General features: G+C 33.3%; 2 protein-coding genes across 3 annotated transcripts in view; one reads left to right on the top strand and one right to left on the bottom strand.

The window, feature by feature from the left end:
* The window catches only part of IFT74 (intraflagellar transport 74), a 106,056-nt gene that overhangs the window by 24,988 nt on the left and 59,605 nt on the right, over positions 1–21,463 (top strand). For both annotated transcript variants that reach the window (XM_045840515.1, XM_045840513.1), the window contains exons 9-10: positions 16,861–16,999; positions 18,487–18,549. In XM_045840515.1, coding sequence (XP_045696471.1) covers positions 16,861–16,999; positions 18,487–18,549 — 202 coding nt within the window. The remainder of the gene's footprint in view (positions 1–16,860; positions 17,000–18,486; positions 18,550–21,463) is intronic.
* Positions 1,165–14,920, bottom strand: LRRC19 (leucine rich repeat containing 19). Its single transcript, XM_045840516.1, has 5 exons — positions 14,814–14,920; positions 9,617–9,706; positions 7,968–8,481; positions 4,704–4,889; positions 1,165–4,195 (listed from the first exon to the last, which is right to left on the bottom strand). The coding sequence occupies exons 1-5, from the start codon at positions 14,898–14,900 to the stop codon at positions 3,867–3,869; spliced, it is 1,206 nt and encodes a 401-aa protein (XP_045696472.1). The 5' UTR covers positions 14,901–14,920; the 3' UTR covers positions 1,165–3,866.

The following is a 21,463-nucleotide window of genomic DNA, read 5'->3' as shown; positions in this document are numbered from 1 at the left end:
TTTGGAAGATCAGCCAAGTGTCTTGAGTTGGGTGCCAGAGCAAGTGAGCTTGTTTCCTACCTACTTCATCGCCATCTTCCTCATAGACTGGGTATCTTACAACAGCAGCAGTTTATTGTTCACAGTTCTGGAGGCTAGGAAGTCCTAGATCAAGGCATGAGTATGGTTCCTTTCTGGTGAGGGCCCTCTTCCTGGTTCATACCTGGTGCCTTCTTGGTTGTGTCTTCACATTGTGGAAGGGCCCAGGGAGCTCTGTGGGATCTCTTTTAAGGGCACTAATCTAATTCATGAGGGCTCTCTCCTTATGACCTAATCACCTCCCAAAGGTCCCACCTTTGGTGGTAATAATACCATTACCTTAGGGGATTAGGATTTAACATGAATTTTGGAGGGTTGAAAACATTCAGATGATAGCAATGGTTAACATAAATTTCTTCATCTACTTTTTAAAAAAGATTTTATTTACTTATTTTTTTAGGAAGAGTGAAGGGAAGGAGAAATAGAGGGGGAGAAATGCCAATGTGCAAGAGAGACATTGATCGGTTTCCTCTTGCACACCCTCAACAGTGGACCTGGCCCGCACCCAGGCATGTGCCCTTATAACAGAATTTAACCGGCAGACTTCTGGCCAACAGGCTGGCACTCACAGTACTGATTGAGTGCCAGCTGATTGAGGCACACCAGCCAGGGCAGATGAGCTATTTTGTACATACACATAGTACATATATTTTGTCCCCAAAATTTATCAACAATAATCTCTTTGAGAGCAAGGATAATAATTAACCAAAAATACCCAAATTCTGTAACGCCAAATATACTGTAATGTCACCTCTTCATGTATAGTAAATATTTGATGAAGAATAGGATGTTAAAATATAATGATAAAACATTTGAAAGGTCAATATAATTCTTGTGTTGATAAAAAACAGAAATTGCTCTTCAGTTATCATTTGGTGCTGCTGTAAAGTGCTGCCTTAACACATACTAGAAGGTTCTTCCCTTTTACAAAGAAAATTCCATATTCATGTGAATAAGCTCTTTACTTGAAAACTTTCCTTTTTGTTGTAGTTGTCTTTCTGGTTTTCAACAATTTAGGGTAAATGCTTATCATTTATTGTGTATACTCTCCTAGGTACCTAAAGAATAAGAATAAGCTATACCACATTGAAGATTTTATAGCATTTATAACATTTAGGTCCTCATTTATTCATTATTTACTACAAAGTTATATAATACCCAGGTCAGACTTGTAAATATTATATGTACATGTTTCATAGATATTTCATCCAATAAAATAAATCACAGATTATAAGTATGAGAATGTCATAGGTTTTTATGTGTATTTGGTTCATTTGGTTAAAAAGTTGTTAAAATATGATAGTTTGTCCTGAAAATGTCAGCAATTTTAAACTTAATGTCTGAGGCTGAGTAAAATGTGTTCTCCTGACCCTTTTAAGAAGAATTTAAATTAACAACAAAAGTTATTTTTATGATGTTTACTTTTCTGTTCATCAGGAGCATAGATTTTTTTTATGTGTTAATCAGATAAGCAAAATCTCAGTAACACAAGCATCTACTTGACACTCCTCATTCAAAGGGAGCAGGAAATGCCATACTAGCAAAGGCAAGTGTAAAAACTTCTGTTTTCATTCTCTTCTATTTTAGTGCCATCATTTAGTGTTGTATGACCATCTGGTTTATTATAGAACACCTATTGATAATAAGTTTGTTATAATATATAGCCTCAATATATTACTGAAATACTTAGACACTTGGTTTTAATTCAGTTTCACAAAGCTGCATGAACTAAAGATTCTCTTCTAGTTATGATGTCTATACTTTTCTACTTTGGTATTAGTTAAAATCAGTTATCTTTTAAAAACATATGTAATTGAATTTTAAACCCATTTATTTATTTATTTTGTTTAGTTAGAAATTTATCAAATACCCAATACTCATTTGTAATATAAGTACAAATTGAATATAAGAGATTAATTTAGTCTTTGCTGATTTATAATTATATTTCATTTTACTCTGCTCCTTAAATATTAATATTTGCTTCTTAAATTATGAAATATTTTGATAAAATGATAGATTATTCAGGAAAAGATGCCTCATATTTCAGTTATCTCATAATTGAGATAGAAAACAGTGAACTGTAATTGTTAATATCTGTTAGGAAATATTACATGTAAAGTACTTATATTCTTTATTGAAAACAAGTTTCAATAAACACAAGTAAATTTGCATGATAAATGAGTTTGTTTTTCTATTTCACAAGTATATCATCCTAAACAGTTTTTATTTTCCTTGATACACATTTGAACTGAATTTAGTATTGATATGACCCTTAAAATGACTATTCTGCAGAATTGACTATATCTACATTATTTTTAGTCTCTTTTTCCCTAAAGAAGTACCAAGTAGATATACATTTTAAAAACTGTATTATAGAGAAATTTGAACACACTCAAAAATAAAAGTGTACTATAATCCTATGTACCCATGTTCTAGCTCCATCAGTTCATATCCAACCCTGTTCCATCCACACCTTTAGTCATTGGTCCCTTTTCTGTTTTATGATGAAAATCTAAAATATCATTTCACCCATAAATATATTTTAGTGTTTCAGAGAAACTTTCCTATAAAAGATATAGAGAAATACATTTAACCTTCCTACATATGATAAAGTTTGTTACAGTTTTTAATGTCACTGTTTGCATTAATTCAATAAAATTATGTTACAGACAATTGATTATAAGGAACTGGCAAATAATTTACTTTTAGACTCTTCTATAATAGTCTTAAGGCCAGTGTTTTCCAAACTATATTCTTTGGACCCTTATTGTGCTATGACCTCTTAGTAGGCATCCCTTGAAGAAAGAATTTGGTTGTCAGGTAAGGTTGGAAAATTCTTGATACTTTCCTTTTGAAAAGTGGAGAGTAGTTAGGCTTAGTAAAGCTTCAGATAAATCTTATAGTAAAGAATCTTGTTTCAGTTTGTTTAAACCCAGTATCTCCTGTAGTAATTTGATCAGGTATCTTTTTCCCCCCATAAATACTTCTCAATGTCTCTATGGAAATTAATGTTCTAGAAAACAATTTGGGAAAAATTCCTTCATCTTTAGGATCCCAAACAACTGTTCATGGACATCGGAAGATTTCTTAGTCATAGAACAGACTCATTTGAATAAAAATCCCTTGAAGAAAGGCAGAAATATGTATTTTTTAAAAATGAGATTTATAGATAATTATGATACCCACTTAGGAAGCCATCATACTATTCAATTGTGACAATTCTGCATTATGGTGACAATGTTTCTGTATAACACAATTAGTAGTAAGTTATTAGGGATTGTGCCCCAGACATTGTGCTGTGCTTTAAATTGCTACTAAATTTTCAGGAAATTTATTGTGCTAATTCTGGAAGCGTTTAAAAAATGTTTTTCCATTCTATGAATTCATTCTCTGAACATAAAAAAGTGAATCCAAGCATATTGTCATTTTTAGGTATTTCTGTTCCTTACTCTGATTGAATTATATCAAATATCTTGTAATATGAGAAACACTTTATTTTAAATCATGAATATTTATTTTAGGTATCATTTTTACTAGTATTTATGGTCTTCTGACAACTGCTGACAATAGTAATGCTAGTATTTTAACTGTTAGCTACTGAGAAGTGTCAGTCACTGTGTTTGGACTTTTTCAATAACAACTAGAAAAACATAATTTTATGATATTTATGAATGTTGCAAGTAATATGAAGGTCTACTAGCAATAGTTTGCTATGTTATATGTGAAAATCTCCATGTTTAAACTGGGAGTGAATTGATAACATTTTTTTATAGAATCAAACATTGAAGTTAATTTTCTTCACATAATTCATGAGTATCTATATATTTGTCTTCAATAAACCCATCATCATCTACTGCAAATGAATTTAGTTGTTCAAATGTTACTGTAGTATCTTCGGAGATTGGATCTCGTATCTGTGAAAGAGAACTTGAATTTTCAATAAAATCATCTTCATAGGTTTCTTCTTCATGCTCTTCCAGGCGATGATGATTGTAACTAAGCAGGAAATTATACCATATTGGGCATTTGATAGCAACAAAAATGAGGAGTGAAGTCATCAGTACAGTTACTACAACACCAACAAGAAAAGCCCAGCTTTTTCCAGGAGGTTCATGTTCTTAAATGGGAGAGAGAGGGAAAATGAGAGAGGGGAGACATTTTGTTAAATTAACAAAAAAAATTACATATCCCAATAACTCCCCAATATTGGTATTAGAAATGAATGTACCTTATACTTTTCCTTAAGTGAAAGTCACTAAAACTACAACATAAGTATATTTCATACAGTGATAAAAGAATACCTTTTTTTCTAAATAAATCCTGTCTTTGCAGGTATTGTTTATCCATTCACCTAGGAACACTGTTGCTTTATACCTGTTAAGAACTGTGACTTGACTAATTAAAATTAAGGCTGAGAAGTTAAATAATTTGCCTAGTAGCATTTCGCTGGTAACTAGCAGAGCCTACTTTGAAAACTGAGTATTTTGTAAATCTTTTGTTGAGATGAGGAATTGTACTTTTACATTGTTTTTAGTAACTTATTATGTAGAAAAATAATGAGCACTACCTTAGTTTATTTAGTATGCTATCTTCAGCTACATTAATATTCAAAACCAGTACATTACCTGAATTTGTTAAGTTCTTCAAAGAGCTATTAAATGTTGAATTGCTAATGGACTGGAAATTAATATAAAGGTCCTCCATTACAGGTAAAGGAAATGTTGAGTAGCAGTCAGTATTATAAGGTACTGTTTTGATACTGTAGCACTTAAGGATATCTGGGTAGCTGCACGTGGTGATGTTCTCATTTTCTAGTAAATCAAAAGGAATAAATTCAGATTTATTATGGAAAATGAAATTATGGTTAACATTTTATAATTATTTTTTACAAACTTTTTTTGACATATGGGATTATTAGATACTGTAAGAAAGTAACTCATATGTTACCTAGCAACACAAAGAAGAGATGCACAATCCTGTTCATAAAGTTATTTTATAAATGTAATTGAAATTCAGTATCTGTTTATTACTTAGTTTATGTTAGTAAAGATGTTCTGAATAAGATTGTGTTGGAAAAGCCTGGATCTCAGGCAGAGCATCACTTGCAGTTAACAAAGGGTACCTGTTTTCACCTGCTCTCTAGCAGGATATCCTAAGAAAAGCAAGTACTTGAAAAAATTATTCTCAAGTATTGAAAATGTAAACTTATTGTGTGAAGGACAGTATCACTTCACATATGTAGAACACAAATTTCTTATTTTCTTTCTTTTTTTTCTGGAAAGGCAAAGGGAGAGTATCTGTTCAATAATTACTTTTCAGTGTTTCTTCCTGTTTCCCTTAAGCACTAGTAGTTTCCTTTTCTTTAAAAATGAAATGACTCTTCTGGTCAAGATGGTGGCATAGGTAAACACGGCTCACCTCCTTGCATAACCACATCAAAATTGTAACTAAACTATAGAACAACCATATTCAGAACCATCAGAAATTGGGTTGAATGGAAGTCCTACAACTACAGAATTAAAAAAGAAGTCACGTCCTGGCTGGCATAGCTCAGTGAATTGAGCGCGGGCTGCGAACCAAAACATTGCAGGTTCGATTCCCAGTCAGGGCACATTCCTAGGTTGCAGGCCAGGTCCCCAGTGGGAGTCATATGAGAAGCAACCACACATTGATGTTACTCTCTCTCTCTCTTTCTCCCTCCCTTCCCCTCTCAAATAAATAAATAAATAAATAAAATCTTAAAAAAGAGAGAAAGAAATGGGCTTTCCCTTCTTTAAAAAAAAGAAGTCATATCGAGACTGGTAGAAGGGGAAGAAGCATGGAACAGCCTGGTGTACCACCCATGATGACTGATAAAAAGGAGGGATATCTCAGGAGTGAGGGGTCCCAGCACCACACAAGGCCCCCCAACCCAGGTTTCCAGTGCCAGGAAGGTAGGTCTGTGTAACTTCTGGCTATAAAAACCAGCAGGGATTGAGACTTTGGAAGACAGTAACTGCTAGAATCCCAGACAGTTCCTCCTAAAGGGTCCATGCAAAGACTTAATTGAAATTACTCCCTCTGAGCTCCAGTTGCTGGGTCAGCAGATTGAAAGGCATCAGAGACATATGGGGAGGAAGTAAATTATCTGGAATCAAAGCAAGAGCTGGGAAGAAGCTTTCTTTCAGACAGAAGTGCTGGCAGAACACATTGTTCTTTTTCTGAGCCCTCTCCCAACTTAGCCAGCAGGCAGGCACCATATCTGAGACTCCATCAACTTGGCTTACACTGTTTGCCCATGCTGATGATTCCCTGAGGCCCTGTCCCACCTGACTTTTAGGTCCACTGAAGCTGTTTCCAGTAGTGGCTTTTCAATATGAATGGCTTGTCTTGGCCCATGTTTCAGATTTTCCTGCATTCTCTCAAACAAGCAGCATCTGGCTTTAGTAAGCCCCATACCTGTTACTAAGTTGCCCCAGGCCTGGCATTAGCAGCAGCTGGTGTTGGTCCACTGTGTGACCTCACCTGGGCACCTACAAATCCAGCACAAGTAGCAGCCATCTCCAGATCGCTTTATAGCTAGTGCTGTGACCCAGGACAGAACACAGGTGGTGGGTGACTTCATATGTGCCAGCAGCAATTAAAGCTCAACTAAAACAGAAGGACGTACACAACTCATACAGTGGGCACACCTTGAGTACTCAGCTTAGGTAATACAGGAGGCTGTGCCACTGGAACCTACAGGATACCTACTACATTAAGCCACTTTATCAAGCCTGGGAGGCAAATAACTCCACCTAATACAAGGAAACAAACAGGGAGGCTACCAAAATGAGGACACAAAGAAATATAGCCCAAATGAAAGAATAGATCAAAACTCCAGAAAAAAGCTGAACAAAACAGAGAAAAGCAAAGTTAAAGACATTGGTTATAAGGATGCTCAAGGAACTTAGTGAGGACTCAAAAGCATAAAATAGATCTAGTCAGAAACAGAAGATACACTAATTGTAATGAACAATTTACAGGGAATCAAAGGAGAGTGGATAAAGCCAAGAATCATACCTACAACTTGGAATGTTAAGAAAGCAAAAAACAATCAGAACAGCAAGAACAAGAAAGATCCCCCTCCCCCCTAAAAAAAGATAGTGTAAGAAGCTTCAGAGACAACTTCAAATATACCAACATTCACATAATAGGGATACTGGAAGGAGAAGAGAAAGAGAAAGAAATTGGAAATCTATTTGAAAAAATAATGAAAGAAAACTTCCCTAACTTGGTTAAGGAAATAGATATGCAAGTCCAGGAAGCCCAGAGAGTCCAAAGTAATTGGACCCAAGGAGGAACACACCAAAACACATCATAATTACATTACGCAAGATTAAAGATAAGGAGAGAATCTTAAAAGCAGCCAGAGAAAAGTAGACAGTTATCTACAAAGGATTTTGTATAAGACCATCAGCTGATTTCTCAGAGGAAACCTTGTAGGCAAGAAGGGGCTGGAAAGAAGTATTCAAAGGGAAGTGAATGCTAGTGTGAGGGTGCAGGGCAGAAGGGGTTAAAGGGGAGAAAATGGGACAACTGTAATAGAATAATCAATCAAATGTACTTAAAAAATACAAATTGGTAGTTACAGAATAGTCACAGGGATGTAAAGTACAGCATAGGAAATAGAGGAGCCAAAGAACATATGCTGGACTGATGAACACTGACAGTAGTGTAGGGATCGCCTGAGGGAGTAGGGGCTCTGGGTAGAAGGGGGATAAGTGGAAAATTTGGGACCACTGTTATGGCATAGACAATATAATTTAAGCAAATACTGCAAGGAAAAAAATGAAATAAGAGGCTTTTTTTTAGGTGAAACAACCAAAAATCAATCACATTTGGTTTTAATTTCAATTATGATTGCTTACCTAGTGTCACATTTGATGTGTTTAACCAGTTCTGCAAATTTAATAGAGTACAAGAGCAGTTCCATGGATTTCCATCTAAAATGATTAATTCCAGATGAAACAACGGTGGCCCATCTATATAGCTCATCATATTGTCTTGTAGATTCAGAAGTTTCAGATTTTTGAGGGGCACAAATATATTAGGATTCAGTTGTACTATTTTGTTTTGGCAGAGATATAACTGTCTTAATTTATTTAAACCTATAAATGCACCCTGTTGAATTACATGGATGGAATTTCTACAGATATTTAAAATTTTCAGGTTGGAGAGGTTACCAAAACTATTATTACGTAATATGACAACATTGTTCTCAATCAAATAGAGCTCAGTGAGTAAACAATAGATCTTTAGAACACTTGTGTCCATAGTATTCAGAGTAATTTGGTTATAACTGAGATCAAGTATAGTAACATTTTTATTGATATCCTCTGGAATAAAAGAATAATTCTTTTCAGTGAAATTACATTTGACTTCCTAAAAAAGAAAAAAATAGAAATGCATTAATCAAAATATTAACAGAATATTCAAATTTTTGTATCCTGGCTCTTAGATATTGGAAGAGAATCATTTAGAAAAAATCTAATTTCTCAATGTGATGATTTGAAAAGGGAAAAGCAAATGTTTTTTTTTATTGGGCTAAAGATTAAGGAAATATTGAAACATTTGAGCAAGGAGATTCTAGTTTGTCATACAGTTATTTTCTAAGTATTATATAAACATTACAGAAAGAAAGACTTGGTGTATTCCCAGTTGGTGTATTCCCAATTATATGTGTGGAAATGTATGGGGAATAGTAATTCAGTTAACTATTTTAGTATTTCAATGTGCAGGATTGACATATATAATGAGGAATTTTAAAATATGTAATTTTTAAAAATCTGATATTACTATTTTTAATATTTTTCAATTGCAGTTGATATAAAAATTATATTAGTTTTAGGTATACAACATAGTGATTAGAAATTTATGTAATTAAAGTAATCATCCTACCTGGTATCCATCTGACACCATACATTGTTCAAAATATGTACTTTCTAAAAATCAGCAGAGCTACCAATACTATTAATTAAGAAAAATATTTAATAAATAACTGTAGAGGCTTAATAGATCAAAATTTGGTGTTTTAAAAGAAAATATAACAGAAATTGAGTTGTGTATTGAATTTAAAGTGCTAGACAACTGAAGAAGTGTTCTTTGTGTGGATATAGATTCAAAGAAATAATTATTTTGATTGTTTTTGCCATTGAAATGTTCTCCCAATAATAATAATGCAAAAAAAATTATTTTTTTCTCATAAAAGTGCGTTAAAATTTTTTACGTAGTAAGTGGTTTTTGTGTCTCAAAACTAATCTCTGATTTTATAGTGAAATTTTACAAATTTCTTCTTTAATCAACTTTTAACAGTGTCAGTTTAAAAAAATGAAGACTGAAATTAGAATCTAGTTCAGAGATAAGAGATTTGGAATATACACAACTAACTAAAGAGATTAGTAGTAGTAGTAGTAGTAGTAGTAGTAGTAGTAGTATAAGTATACTTTCTTCTACTGCTTTTGGATGTTTAAAATGTACCTCTGAAAATATTTTCACTATCTTTATTATAAAAACTTACTGTTTTAGAAGTCTTGCTTTCATCTGATAATAATAGCATGGAGAAGGGCCAGAATAAGATCGGGATGCATGTGGTTTTCATATTGCAGGCCTGATACAGAAGAGTGTATATTAATCTCAGTAGGAGACTAGAACGTTAGAGATTATTGAGGACATTTTGATTTCCTTTTTTCTTTTAGTACTGTTTATTTCTTAATATAGAAAATGTGAAACAACTAAATGTCCCTTCACCATCCCTGTACTCTAATCTTAACAAGCTAAAAAGCTCCTATGGGGAGCGAAAGCCAGTAATTGTTAGTGTCTCATTAGTTCCTTGATCTACTGAAAGGAACTTTAAAACAATTGAAGTAGTTGTACACTTTAAAATCTTAATGTATGTATACAAAATAAAATCCAGAAGAATATATATTTATGTATATGTGTTTAAGTATATTCTTATATTGTTACTTCTTGATCTTTTTAGTTTTAGGTGTTCTTTATTGATATTATCCATTTACCTATAAGTGTGGGAGATGAGAGTTTTTAGCTTTTTCAAACACTCCCCACCTTTGTGTCTAACACAACAAATATAAACCTCCTCTCTCTTCATTCTTCAAACATAATTACTTGTAATTTGGGTTAGATTAGAATTCGGAGTATCACTAATGTGTAAACACTATCAATGATTAAACTATGTAACAGGATTACATTTCTGTTCCTGCTTATATTTTTTTACTAAAGTAATTGTACTGTTCTTTTAATATGCATAGTTTTTTTTTTAAGGAAAGATTTTTTTTAAGATTTTATTTATTTATTTTTAGAGAGGGAAGGGAGGGAGAAAGAGAGAGAGAAACATCAATGTGCAGTTGCTGGGGGTCATGGCCTGCAACCCAGGCATGTGCCCTGACTGGGAATAGAACCTGCGACACTTTGTTTCGAAGCCCGAGCTCAATCCACTGAGCTATGCCAGCCAGGGCTGCTTAGTTTTTCTTTTAAATGAATTTGTACCCAAACTCTTCCCTAACAAATTACTCAATAGTTTATGCACTATAGATATTTAATCTGTGTCATCTGCTTATAGTAATGTCTCCCAGAGCCCTCTGCCATACTTTAACCTAAATGAGCTGATGACTAGGCCCTCTACATAGCTGTTGACTTCCACTCTCTCTCTCTCTCCTCATCATAGAAATTCCCTTTTGTATTTGTTACTGGATTCTTGTTTTCTAGAATGCCCTATCTTGATTTATAGTCCTTTTTTTTTTAAATGGAGTTTCCTGCAATAGCTTCATGAGAAGGTCTATAGGCAGGAAATTTTTTAGACCTTGAAAGATAATTTGGCTAGAAATAAAGTTGTAAGTAGGAAATAATTTTTCCTCAGATTATTGGTAACATTGCCCATTATCTTTGGATGTCTAGTATTACTGTTAAGAACTATGATGCTGTCTTTCTAATTTTTTATCCCTTTATATAACTTGCTTCTTAACCCTCAAAACTTTTAAAATCAATATTTTGAAATTTCATGATTGTTTGTGAGAGTCTATTTCCATTCAGGAAACTGGGCATTTGGTAGGTGCTTTCAATCTGGAATCTATGCCCTTTAGTTCTTAGAAATTTTCTGAATTAGTTCACTGAGGATATTGATAATTTTCTTCCTCATTTTTTTAAGTATCATTTCTCTTCCTGGAACTCCTTTAATTGGGTGTTGGATCTCCTGGCATGATTGTTTAATTTTTAATTTTAACTCCTATATTTCATTTCTGTGTGTTTTTACTGTGCTTTCTAGGAGATATGTTCAATTTTGTCTTTAAACTCAAAGTTTTCTTTTTCCAATCATTTTAATTCTAAGAGCTCTTTTTCCCTCCAAAAATTTTCTTTAATACTGTCCATGGTGTAAATTATTTCATTGTCTTGTATCTTTTTCTTATTTTTACTTAAATAGTAAATGTGTGTCTTCATGTTATGCTTTTCCACTTTATTTTGGCCAGTATCCTTTATATTAGAGGCTTTCTGTCTTCATATAGCTGTTAATATTTGACTCGGAACTTACAGATAAGACTAGAAACAAACAAAAATACGAATTGAAAACTGCACTTGCGTAGGTCTTATTAACTTTAAACCTTATTGAACTGTTTCCTTTGAGAATCCCTAAATGTCATTATCTTTACATCTTTTCTCTTGGGCTAGGTGGATTCCCCAAAGTGACTTTTCTGATTCACTGCTTGAACTGATAAGGCCAAGTGGCCAGCATTTTGAGAGCTGAGTGGTAAAATAGGTGGATTTATCTCAATAATTAGTATTTAACTTATTTTTCCTTTTCTCAGGATAGAAGTTCTGCACTCACTTATACTTAGTGCTGAGATTCCCTTTGTTTTATTCTCTCCAGAGAAAAAGCCTTAATCTTCTGTTTGTGTGGGAGAGAAACTTTACCTGACTGGGCAGAGGCAGGGAAGAAGACCTTCAACTGTTTTAGCCCCTTTCTGTACTTCCAGAACACCTGGTGCTGCCAATTTCTGGGCAATTTAGGTGTTTTGCAGTATAAGGAAGGTGGCTTCTCAGCTTTCCACACTGCTGGCTTGGGAAAATTTAGCTTTCCCAATCAGTTTCCACTTAACTATTAACTTTCTGGTTTCTAGGTTTTATTGCTTTTGCCTCCTCTTTCATTCTTTGCTCTTATGGGCTTATACTCCTTACTACCTTTCATTTATATCTTAGATTTGGGTCAGGAGTCATTGTTAATGGGTACATTCAATATGCCATCTTTCACTAGAAGTTGCCATTTATTTGAGTAAATTCTTTTTGCTAAATAGTTAATGTCCATTTAGTGATTCCACTCATGATGTTAATGTTTCTTGTTTTTATGTGTGTTTTCAAAGTCAACACTAGAAACTATGCTGCAAACAAAATAATCTGTTTGAAAGGTGTGAATACATCCTGTTAGTCATCCTTAGTGGTTTTCTAAAATTCAGGTCTTATTTTTGAGCTTTTTTTACAGCATATGTTGCAATTAGTTACTTTTAATTTTTAAGGAAAAGTTTATTTTACCAGAGCAGAAAGTAGAAAACTACTCAGAAGGAGAAAGACTTGTTATACTTTACTGAAGTCTGTTACCTCATTAGTAATGAGGTACTTACTTTGATACTAATCTGTTCTACTTAATGTACTCTTTCCCTTCAGTTGTTTATCTGCTGATGCTTATTCCCCTTCCACTTTCTCCCTTTCTGTAGTTAAATCAAATTTGTTAGGAAAAGTCACTATTCCTCCTAGATTTTATAACTTGAATGTAGATCACAATAGAATCCCTTTTAGAGTCAGAAATGAGTTCAAGATATCACTTATTTTAGACCATTGCTCACAAAAGGAGGTCCCTAAATAATTTATAAAGGCATTTTACCCATGTTTAGTGATCTCCAGGAATGTGTGCAGCCTCTTCATTGGCTTGTTTTAGTATTTCTCAATGGTGTAGGCATCTGACTGGTGTCTCTGGTAGAGTGCAGGTGTGTGTAAAGTAGTGATGAGTAAAGGAGAAGTGCTTTTTTTTTCAGAAATAAGTAAAATAGTGATCATTAAAGGAAGCAAATCGGCTACAAGGAAAATTAACTGAACTTAAATAAGGTGTTGATATGGAATAGAACTAGCTGAAGAAGGTAATAGAAGTCAGGCAGGACTGTAGCCTATGTGGAAATAGAGATAGGATCTTCTTGTATTTATTAGCTTTATCATCTATTTAATACTAATAATTATTTTCTCCAGTATGTTAAAAGATAAAATTATAAGGATTAGAAAAGAAATATTATTTTTCTTCCTATTTGATAAATGTGAAAGAAGTATATACTCAGAGCTTAAGCTGATTCTGTGCAAGAAGCATTCAACAATCTAAAGCCATGAAACGCATTGATTGAGCCCCCTGTTCAATGGGGCATTTTGTGTATTTGTGAATCTTTTGAGAGAGGAAAGATTGAGAAGGGGTGGATATTGACCATGACACTGAATGGATAAATCTTCAGACAGAATAAAACATTTGCTAGCATTATTGGCTATCTTGAAGAAATCAAATTGACGGAATAGCGAGTCAGTTGATGATGAAGAAATTGTTAAGTTAGTTTACCCCATTTAATAAAAAATTGATTTAAATAGATGAGTGTTGTTACTACCTTTCCCCCATAGGATTTTTCTCTCAATTTGAAATTTATTTTGAAATTTGGGTTTAAATTTAGTGATTAAAAAATAGAGAATATATAGAATATCAGTTTCTTTTAATTATTTCACAAATGAAGTGCCCTTTTACATAGCCTACAACCTACATAGAAAAAAAACTTTACCCAAGAGGAAGTGGTAGATATTGAAAAAGAAACAGTGTTGTTCTTAGTACAGTTTTAAAATTCAAATATCTTAGGAGTTTTTGGTTATTTTCTTTATATGATTATATACTATGAAATAAAAGTATGCTAGATGTATTTTGGTTTTGTTAAATATATATAGTCTTGCCATTAAATATTTTAGATATTTATGCCAAAAATCAGTGTATTTTGGAGTTAAATGTTAATTCATGATTAACTTCACTCCTGTGATTAACTATTTTATACATTTTTTTGCAGTTTAAAAACTTTTATAATGGAAAATTTTAAGGAAAAAACCTCTGAATAAAGAGAATAGTCATCACCAATTTCAACAATTACATACTGGTGGCCAGTATGTTTTTGTTATACAAATTTGTTTTTTAATTTAATGTCACTTCAGAATGCTGTGTGATTAACATATTTCAAAATAAAATGATTTAATAAATTTGATTGAATAGGTGAAACCTTTATTGAAAAAGAAAAATAATCACTTTTTATTATATTATAGCGTAATTTAGGAAAAATTTTTTGTCCAATCTAAGTTTAATGTTCACTGGGGCCACATCAGTTTCACACTTGCCTTCAAAGAGCCAAATGTAATTTTAGGACTGTATAAATGTAACTACTACTTAGCGAGGGGGAAGGAGCTCAGTGCTGCCGCTGGGTAGAGACAAGGTGCGGGGCTGGATAAAACAAGGTGGAGAGCCGGATTTGGCCTGTGGGCCTTGTGTTTGCCACCTGTGTTCTAGAGTGTGTGAAAATATAATCACATTTCAGCTCTTTAATCACTTAGTAAAGGCAAAGGTTTTGTACAGATTTAGCAAACAAATACGATTTTTAAAAAAATTCAACAGCCACCAAACCTGTAAATATAAGACTTACCTTAACTTTCCTTTTTTCTCTCTGAGACTGGTGTGCTAAGGAATCTAATCTGTTTCTTCTGCACCATCGAAAAGAAAAGTATGTCATATGATTGCATTTCACTTTGTTTTAACCTTTGTACCCAGTGACCAGGGGATTAAAAAAAAAAACAAAAACTAGGCTTCCTTAGCAAAAGATTGACTAGAAGAATAATTTCTTAAAGTCATCTTTGACTTCTTTAAAGTAATAAGTAAGGTGGTTTGTGTAACCTTTGTATTTAATGACTCTTAACAAATTTAAATATTAACAAATTTACTTTGTGAGTTAAAGCATATAATTTTGAAAATTCGTACTTTGAAAGACATACAGCTAAAGTGATTTAAGTGTTAGTCCTAAAGTTATTTTGTGTTTAGAAGGAAACAAGTTGAAAAGATACCACCAAGTTTAGTAGTCCTCTGAGTTTCTACTTTGTTATTTATTCATTTTTATGACACCGCCATTGGTGCTTTACTGCCAAGTTGTAACAGGAGCAAAGTGCTGAAAACATCAAAACATTTGACACTTGGCTATTATGTGGCCTTCAGAAAGTCAGTTACCTTCCTTGTGCTGTTAACTTCTCCTCTGTAAAAATGGAATACTGTACCTCAGTTCCCATCTAACTACACTGAGATATATCATGCAAAAACATGGTTGTGAGTCATTATTGGAGGTGAGTAATCATGGGATTCAGAATGAGTTAGTTTTAAAAGATTAGTTCCTCTAGGCCTTAGTATCCTTAATCTATGAAACAAAAAGATTGAAATAGTAATTTTTTTCTGCTTATAAGTTCTATGAGCCCATATACCCATATATTGTAGCCGCAGCAAACATACTTGTAACCTCAAACACTGTAGTAATTGAGGTTTAAGGTAAAGACACTACTCCTTGTCCTACAGTGAGACAAAAATAAAAATTCCGGGTACTCTGTTTCTTTGTGTTCATTATTCAATTATTATGATATGTTTATAGGAAGATTTCTGAGTTTACTTTATTTTAATAGGGTATGAGTGTGTAAAGATTGAGGGGGCAATATGTGGATTTGTATCCCTTAGCTAGTGGTTGTGAAAACTGGGAATTAGAGACTACATGTGAAAGAGGTTAGATAGTAGATTTAAATAGTAGAATAGTAGAGATTAAGTAGTAGGCTAATCATATTTTGAAAATTAAAATATAATTTAATAGAATTAAAATAGAATTTATGTCATTGGGACTAAAATTCATCTTCAGGAAATCTTTTTATATGTTGATCTTGAAGTATTTACATGATAACTAGCATCTTACCTTTTCTATTTTTTCAGAATTTTTGTCCTATTGATAATTGATCTTGCATAGGGTAGGAAGAGGCACATCAATGATATTTCTTGTTGTTATATAATAAAGATTACTTTGGGGGGAAATTATTATTTTGCTAAAATACAGTTGATAATATGTGGAATATCATTTTAATTAAAGCAAATAATGGGGAATTTAAGCAAAATATGTTCATCTAAAGCTATGACTTTTTAAAAAATCAAATTGTAATATAGGTCTCCCTACTTCCAGTTCAGTGAGAGCTGTGCTACTTTATATGATTTACATTGTAAACTTCCATACAAGATTTCACTTGATCAAATAATTCTGTGGTTAAAAATGTTTGAAAACAACTATTCTAATATTTAACTATCTTAATTTGCTTTGAGAGTATGATAGCAAAAAAATGTAAATATATCGTCATATGTAGAAAGCTTTAATGACTTTCTGTGAAAATCTTCATGTTTTCTTACAAGAATGTAAGTAAAATGGAGAGTAAAGAAATAGAAGCATTTAGGGGTTGAGAAGAGAAAGATGTAAAATAAGTCTGCTGATGGGGGCCACATTATGTACAGGTCACATAGAATTATTTTGTACATCTGTAAGGACTTTTAGATCATGCATTAGGATTGAATGAATTTAAGTACCCTATTTAATTGAGACCAGCACATAAGTAAAATTAACTGATGGTTTTTTCCCCCTCAGTATAGTAAGGAATATTGCATACTTTTGATTTCAGGAAGGAGAAACAAATTCGAAGTGTAGAAGAGGAGATTGAACAGGAAAAGCAAGCAGCAGATGGCATTATCAAAAATATGTCTCCTGAAAAACAAATCAAGTACATAGAAATGAAAACCACAAATGAGAAATTATTACAGGTAATACTAATTAGTACTTTGAGCCAGGCATATAGCAATCTTGCTGCTGTGGGCAGCATCAGCATCCCCTGAGAGCTTGACTAGACTTACTAATCCGTCATTTTAACAAGGTCTCCACATGATTCATATGGACATTTAAATTGAGAAACACTGATCTAGAAAACTATTTTCTTATGCTGCATGTTGACCTGGCTTTTACTATATAATTTGTTTAGTTCTGTGCATCCTTCATTTTTTGAATGTCATAAAAACATATGAAAACACTTGTTTTTTAAATAAACTTTTAATGGCAACATTAAAAAGCCTCATATAGCTGAGTCATATGAATATTTTACTTTCTTTCCTTCTCTTCCTGTCCAATAAGCAGCAGATCTTTTACCTGCTATTTCCTTGATTTGAACAGCAGTTGCCCCCAATCATGGTGTTTAACCAGTTTGGGTACCTGCTGATGGACCCAAATAATGAAAGAGTAAAGATTCTCATTCTTTTTTTTTAAGATTTTATTTATTTATTTTTAGAGAGGGAAGGGAGGGAGAAAGAGAGAGAGAGAAACATCAATGTGTGGTTGCTGGGGGCTGTGGCCTGCAACCCAGGCATGTGCCCTGACTGGGAATTGAACCTGCGATGCTTTGGTTCGCAGCCCATGCTCAATCCACTGAGCTATGCCAGCCAGGGCAAGATTCTCATTCTTTATTGAGAATCTCCCCAACATTCAGTCTTGCCAGCAACTCAGACTTGGAAGACAGTATTCTTTCATGCCCAGGTGTCCTGTAACCAGTTGACAGAGAATTAGTCCCCCCAAATGCCAACAATGAAAGTAGTTCTAGTTTCTCAGACATTCCTTCATTGACAGTTTAATATAACTTTTATTTTAGATGGGATTTACAACATACAATAAAACAATGAAAACAGGATATTACAGAAGTGCCAAAATATAGTTAATGCTGCACAGGGGTTTTCAAATGAGTAATAATTAGTTTGAGGATCTTACCCGATAAAGGAGTGAGTCACATAAAATACTATAGGTCTTGGCCCTAAAAGAAATTATTAAGTCTTCTTACTACACTAAAATAAAATTTTTAAATATAAATTGATTAATTTTCAAAAGGAATTAGGCAAAAGATATGAAAACATGCTTAAAAATAAAAATTAAAAATCATAATTTTAAACAATGACAACAAATTTAAAGGCTTCTGAAACTGATGATTACAGTATATAATGGTACAGTGTGAAAAAGTATGGCTACCTCTGTCAAGTTTATGAAGTAGTTTTAAAGGTGAATCATGGCATAATTTTTAGAAATAATGAAAGAAGTTGGTAAAAATAGAAATGAATGTTAATAAATTTTAGTCAAATTGCAAGATACATGTTGAAGATGTTTACAAAATTTACTTTGTCGCATACATATTTGAAATGTTGAGAAACAGAAGTAAATTTATTCTTAATATAACTTGTACATATATTTGCTTTCTTTCCCCTCTTTTTAGGAATTAGATATACTTCAGCAACAACTAGATTCACTAAACATGAAAAAAGAGAGCCTAGAAGCTGTAAGTATAAACTCAAATAAGGGTTCTTATTTTACTCAGCTATAAAAGATAATTCAGCTAAACATATTAATAGAACACATTCAAATACATATTTATTTAGCAGTTTACACAAATATAATAAATTTTTCCCATTCAGGACCACAACTATCCTAATTTAGTAAGAAATTAGATTCAGTTATTGAGTACCTACTTGGTACAAAACAAGTAATTTGGTCCACTGCAGCACATAAAATCTAGTAGCCATTTAAAGACGTGAACAAGGAACTAAAAACAAATGAAGAGCAACAGAGATCAGTTAATTTCTATAGATGTAAAAGCTTGCATTCATTTTCTTATCTGTTTGTTTAAAGCAATTTTTTTTAAAGATTTTATTTATCTATTTATTTTTAGAGAGGGAAGGGAGGGAGAAAGAAAGAGAGAGAGAGAGAAACACCAATGTGCGGTTGCTGGGGGCCATGGCCTGCAACCCAGGCATGTACCCTGACCCGGACTGGGAATCGAACCTGCAACACTTTAGTTCGCAGTCCGCACTCAAGCCACTGAGCCACACCAGCCAGGGCTTGTTTAAAGCAATTTTAATTCACAAACCATGTTTATAAATTTAAAAATTTGAGTAAGATGAAAGTAAAAATGCCTGATTTTTTTTTTTTGCCTTCTTTTCAGAGAGAACTACTCTTATATTTATTGTGTCCTGTGTGCTTTTTTGGTTTCTTGACATATATCATCAGCATTGTCATTGAATCTTCACAACAATCATATAATCCGAACTTGGTTTACTGTTGTGGAAAACATTAAGTGGGATTCATACTTAATACTCCACTTGCAGCCTTTTTTAAAAATGATTTGAGAGAGAAAGACATAAATTTGTTGTTCCATTTATTTATGCATTCATTGGTTTTATCTTGTATGTACCCTGACTTGATCAAACCCACAACCTTGGTATATCAGGATGATGCCCTACCAGTTGAGCTACTTAGCCAGAGCTATCTGCAGCATTTTTATTCCACCTAACATTCTGTCTTGAATGTCTATTTATATAACTCTTATAAAGCTCCTGCATTATTTTTAAATTATTGCATTATATTACACTGAGTGACTATAATATAGCCTTGTAATGTATAGGTTGTTTATAGTTTGGGGGGATTATAAATAATGCTTCAGTGAAAACATCCATTTTATACAAAATTATATGAGCATATCTTAAGGTAAATTTTTGTAATGGGTTGAAATTACATACTTCTAAAATGTTGTGAGATTGCCAAATTGCCTTCCAAAAAGGTTGTTGCATTTTCTATTCCTAGACTCAAAATATGAGAGTGCCTATTTTCACCTGCTCTCACTGACAGCAGGCATTACCCACCTTTTCCATTTTTGCTGGTTTATTAGGAAAAAATTGCTATCATGTTTTAATTTTCATTTATTAATGCATGAAGTTATCTCTTTATACATTTGTTGTTCAATGTATTTCTTTCTCTGTGAACTATGTTTTAATGTCCTTTGTACTTCACTATACTCTCTACACCTCAAACTTTGCCTGCCTTTTCCTGATTTCTTATGGAATCTGGTGGATACAATGATGATAAGATTAGTAACAATTGTAGATTGACATGATTGTTGTCACCTAGCTTGCAAAAGAAATGAATATGTAGTCATTATTTTGGAAATTTGCTATTAAAAGTAGTTTGCTTAAAAGTATTGATTTTTTTTTGTATCACATTGCCCTATGTGAGTACACACAAATTTTATTTTCTTGGATCTCTATAGTGATAGAAGTATGCTTCAAGGAATAAGGACAGCATTTAGTATTAATGCAGCTAGCTTGCAGAATGTCTTACTATTTTTTTAGGACATGTAGGAGAGAGTCGTCTTCTTTCTCCTGGCAAATTTAGTTTCCACAGAAAAAGGTATAAGCTATAACCTTAGATTTAGTGTTTGTATTGATGCCACTCTTTTTTTTGGTGTCAGTACATACATGCCCAAACAACATGAATTTTTACAGTATTCTCAAATCAAAATATAAGTCACTATTCTCGTTAACTTTTCCCAGATTGCTTATATTTTTTAACATGTTCTTTAAGAACACGTTATACCAAATATCAATCAACTAGTATTTGAATATCCACTGTGGTTCACTAATACTGTGCTAAGTATTACTAATTCAGTTTACAGGGGTATGAAAAATCAGGTGAAGGACCAATGCGAGCTTGAGTCTTAAGGAATGATTTTATGGAGATGCAACTTGAACAAATCTATAGGATAGTTAAGCAAAATGAAGGGGAAGATGCTATGAAAAGGGATACCTCCCTGGCTGGTGTAGCTCAGTGGATTGAGCGCGGGCTGCGAACCAAAGTGTTGCAGGTTCGATTCCCAGCCAGGGTACATGCCTGGGTTGCAGGCCATAACCCCCAGCAACCCCACATTGATGTTTCTCTCTCTCTCTCTCTCTCTCTCTCTCTCCCTCTCTCTCCCACCCCTCCCTCCCTTCCCTCTCTAAAAATAAATAAATAAATAATATTTAAAAAAAAAGAAAAGGGATACCTCAACATACTTGCATTTCTTTTATCTGTGTTTTATTGTCATGTCTTTTTACCTGAAGTTAATCCAATACTGATATATATAACCTTTGCCTATGAGCTTTTAAACATTAACTTTTTCCTTTTTATTTTATTTTAATTATTCAAGTACAGATATCTGCCTTTTACTCCCACCCCAGCCCACGCCCCAAGCCCTCCCCACCCCCCTCCCATTTTGACCACTCCTCTTCTTTTTGTCCATGTGTCCTTTATACTTGTTCCTGCAAATCCTTCCCCTTTTACCCTGAAATTCCCCACCCTCCCCTCTGGTCACTGTCAGTCTGTTCTCTATCCTTTTTTAAAAACATATTTTATTGATTATGCTATTACAGTTGTCCTCT

This window comes from Phyllostomus hastatus, unplaced genomic scaffold (assembly GCF_019186645.2).
Source record: "Phyllostomus hastatus isolate PE091 unplaced genomic scaffold, TTU_PhHast_1.1 phas_contig_34, whole genome shotgun sequence".
NCBI lineage: Eukaryota > Metazoa > Chordata > Mammalia > Chiroptera > Phyllostomidae > Phyllostomus > Phyllostomus hastatus.
Note: the sequence above shows the minus strand (reverse complement) of the source record. Positions and strands in the feature narration are given on the sequence as shown.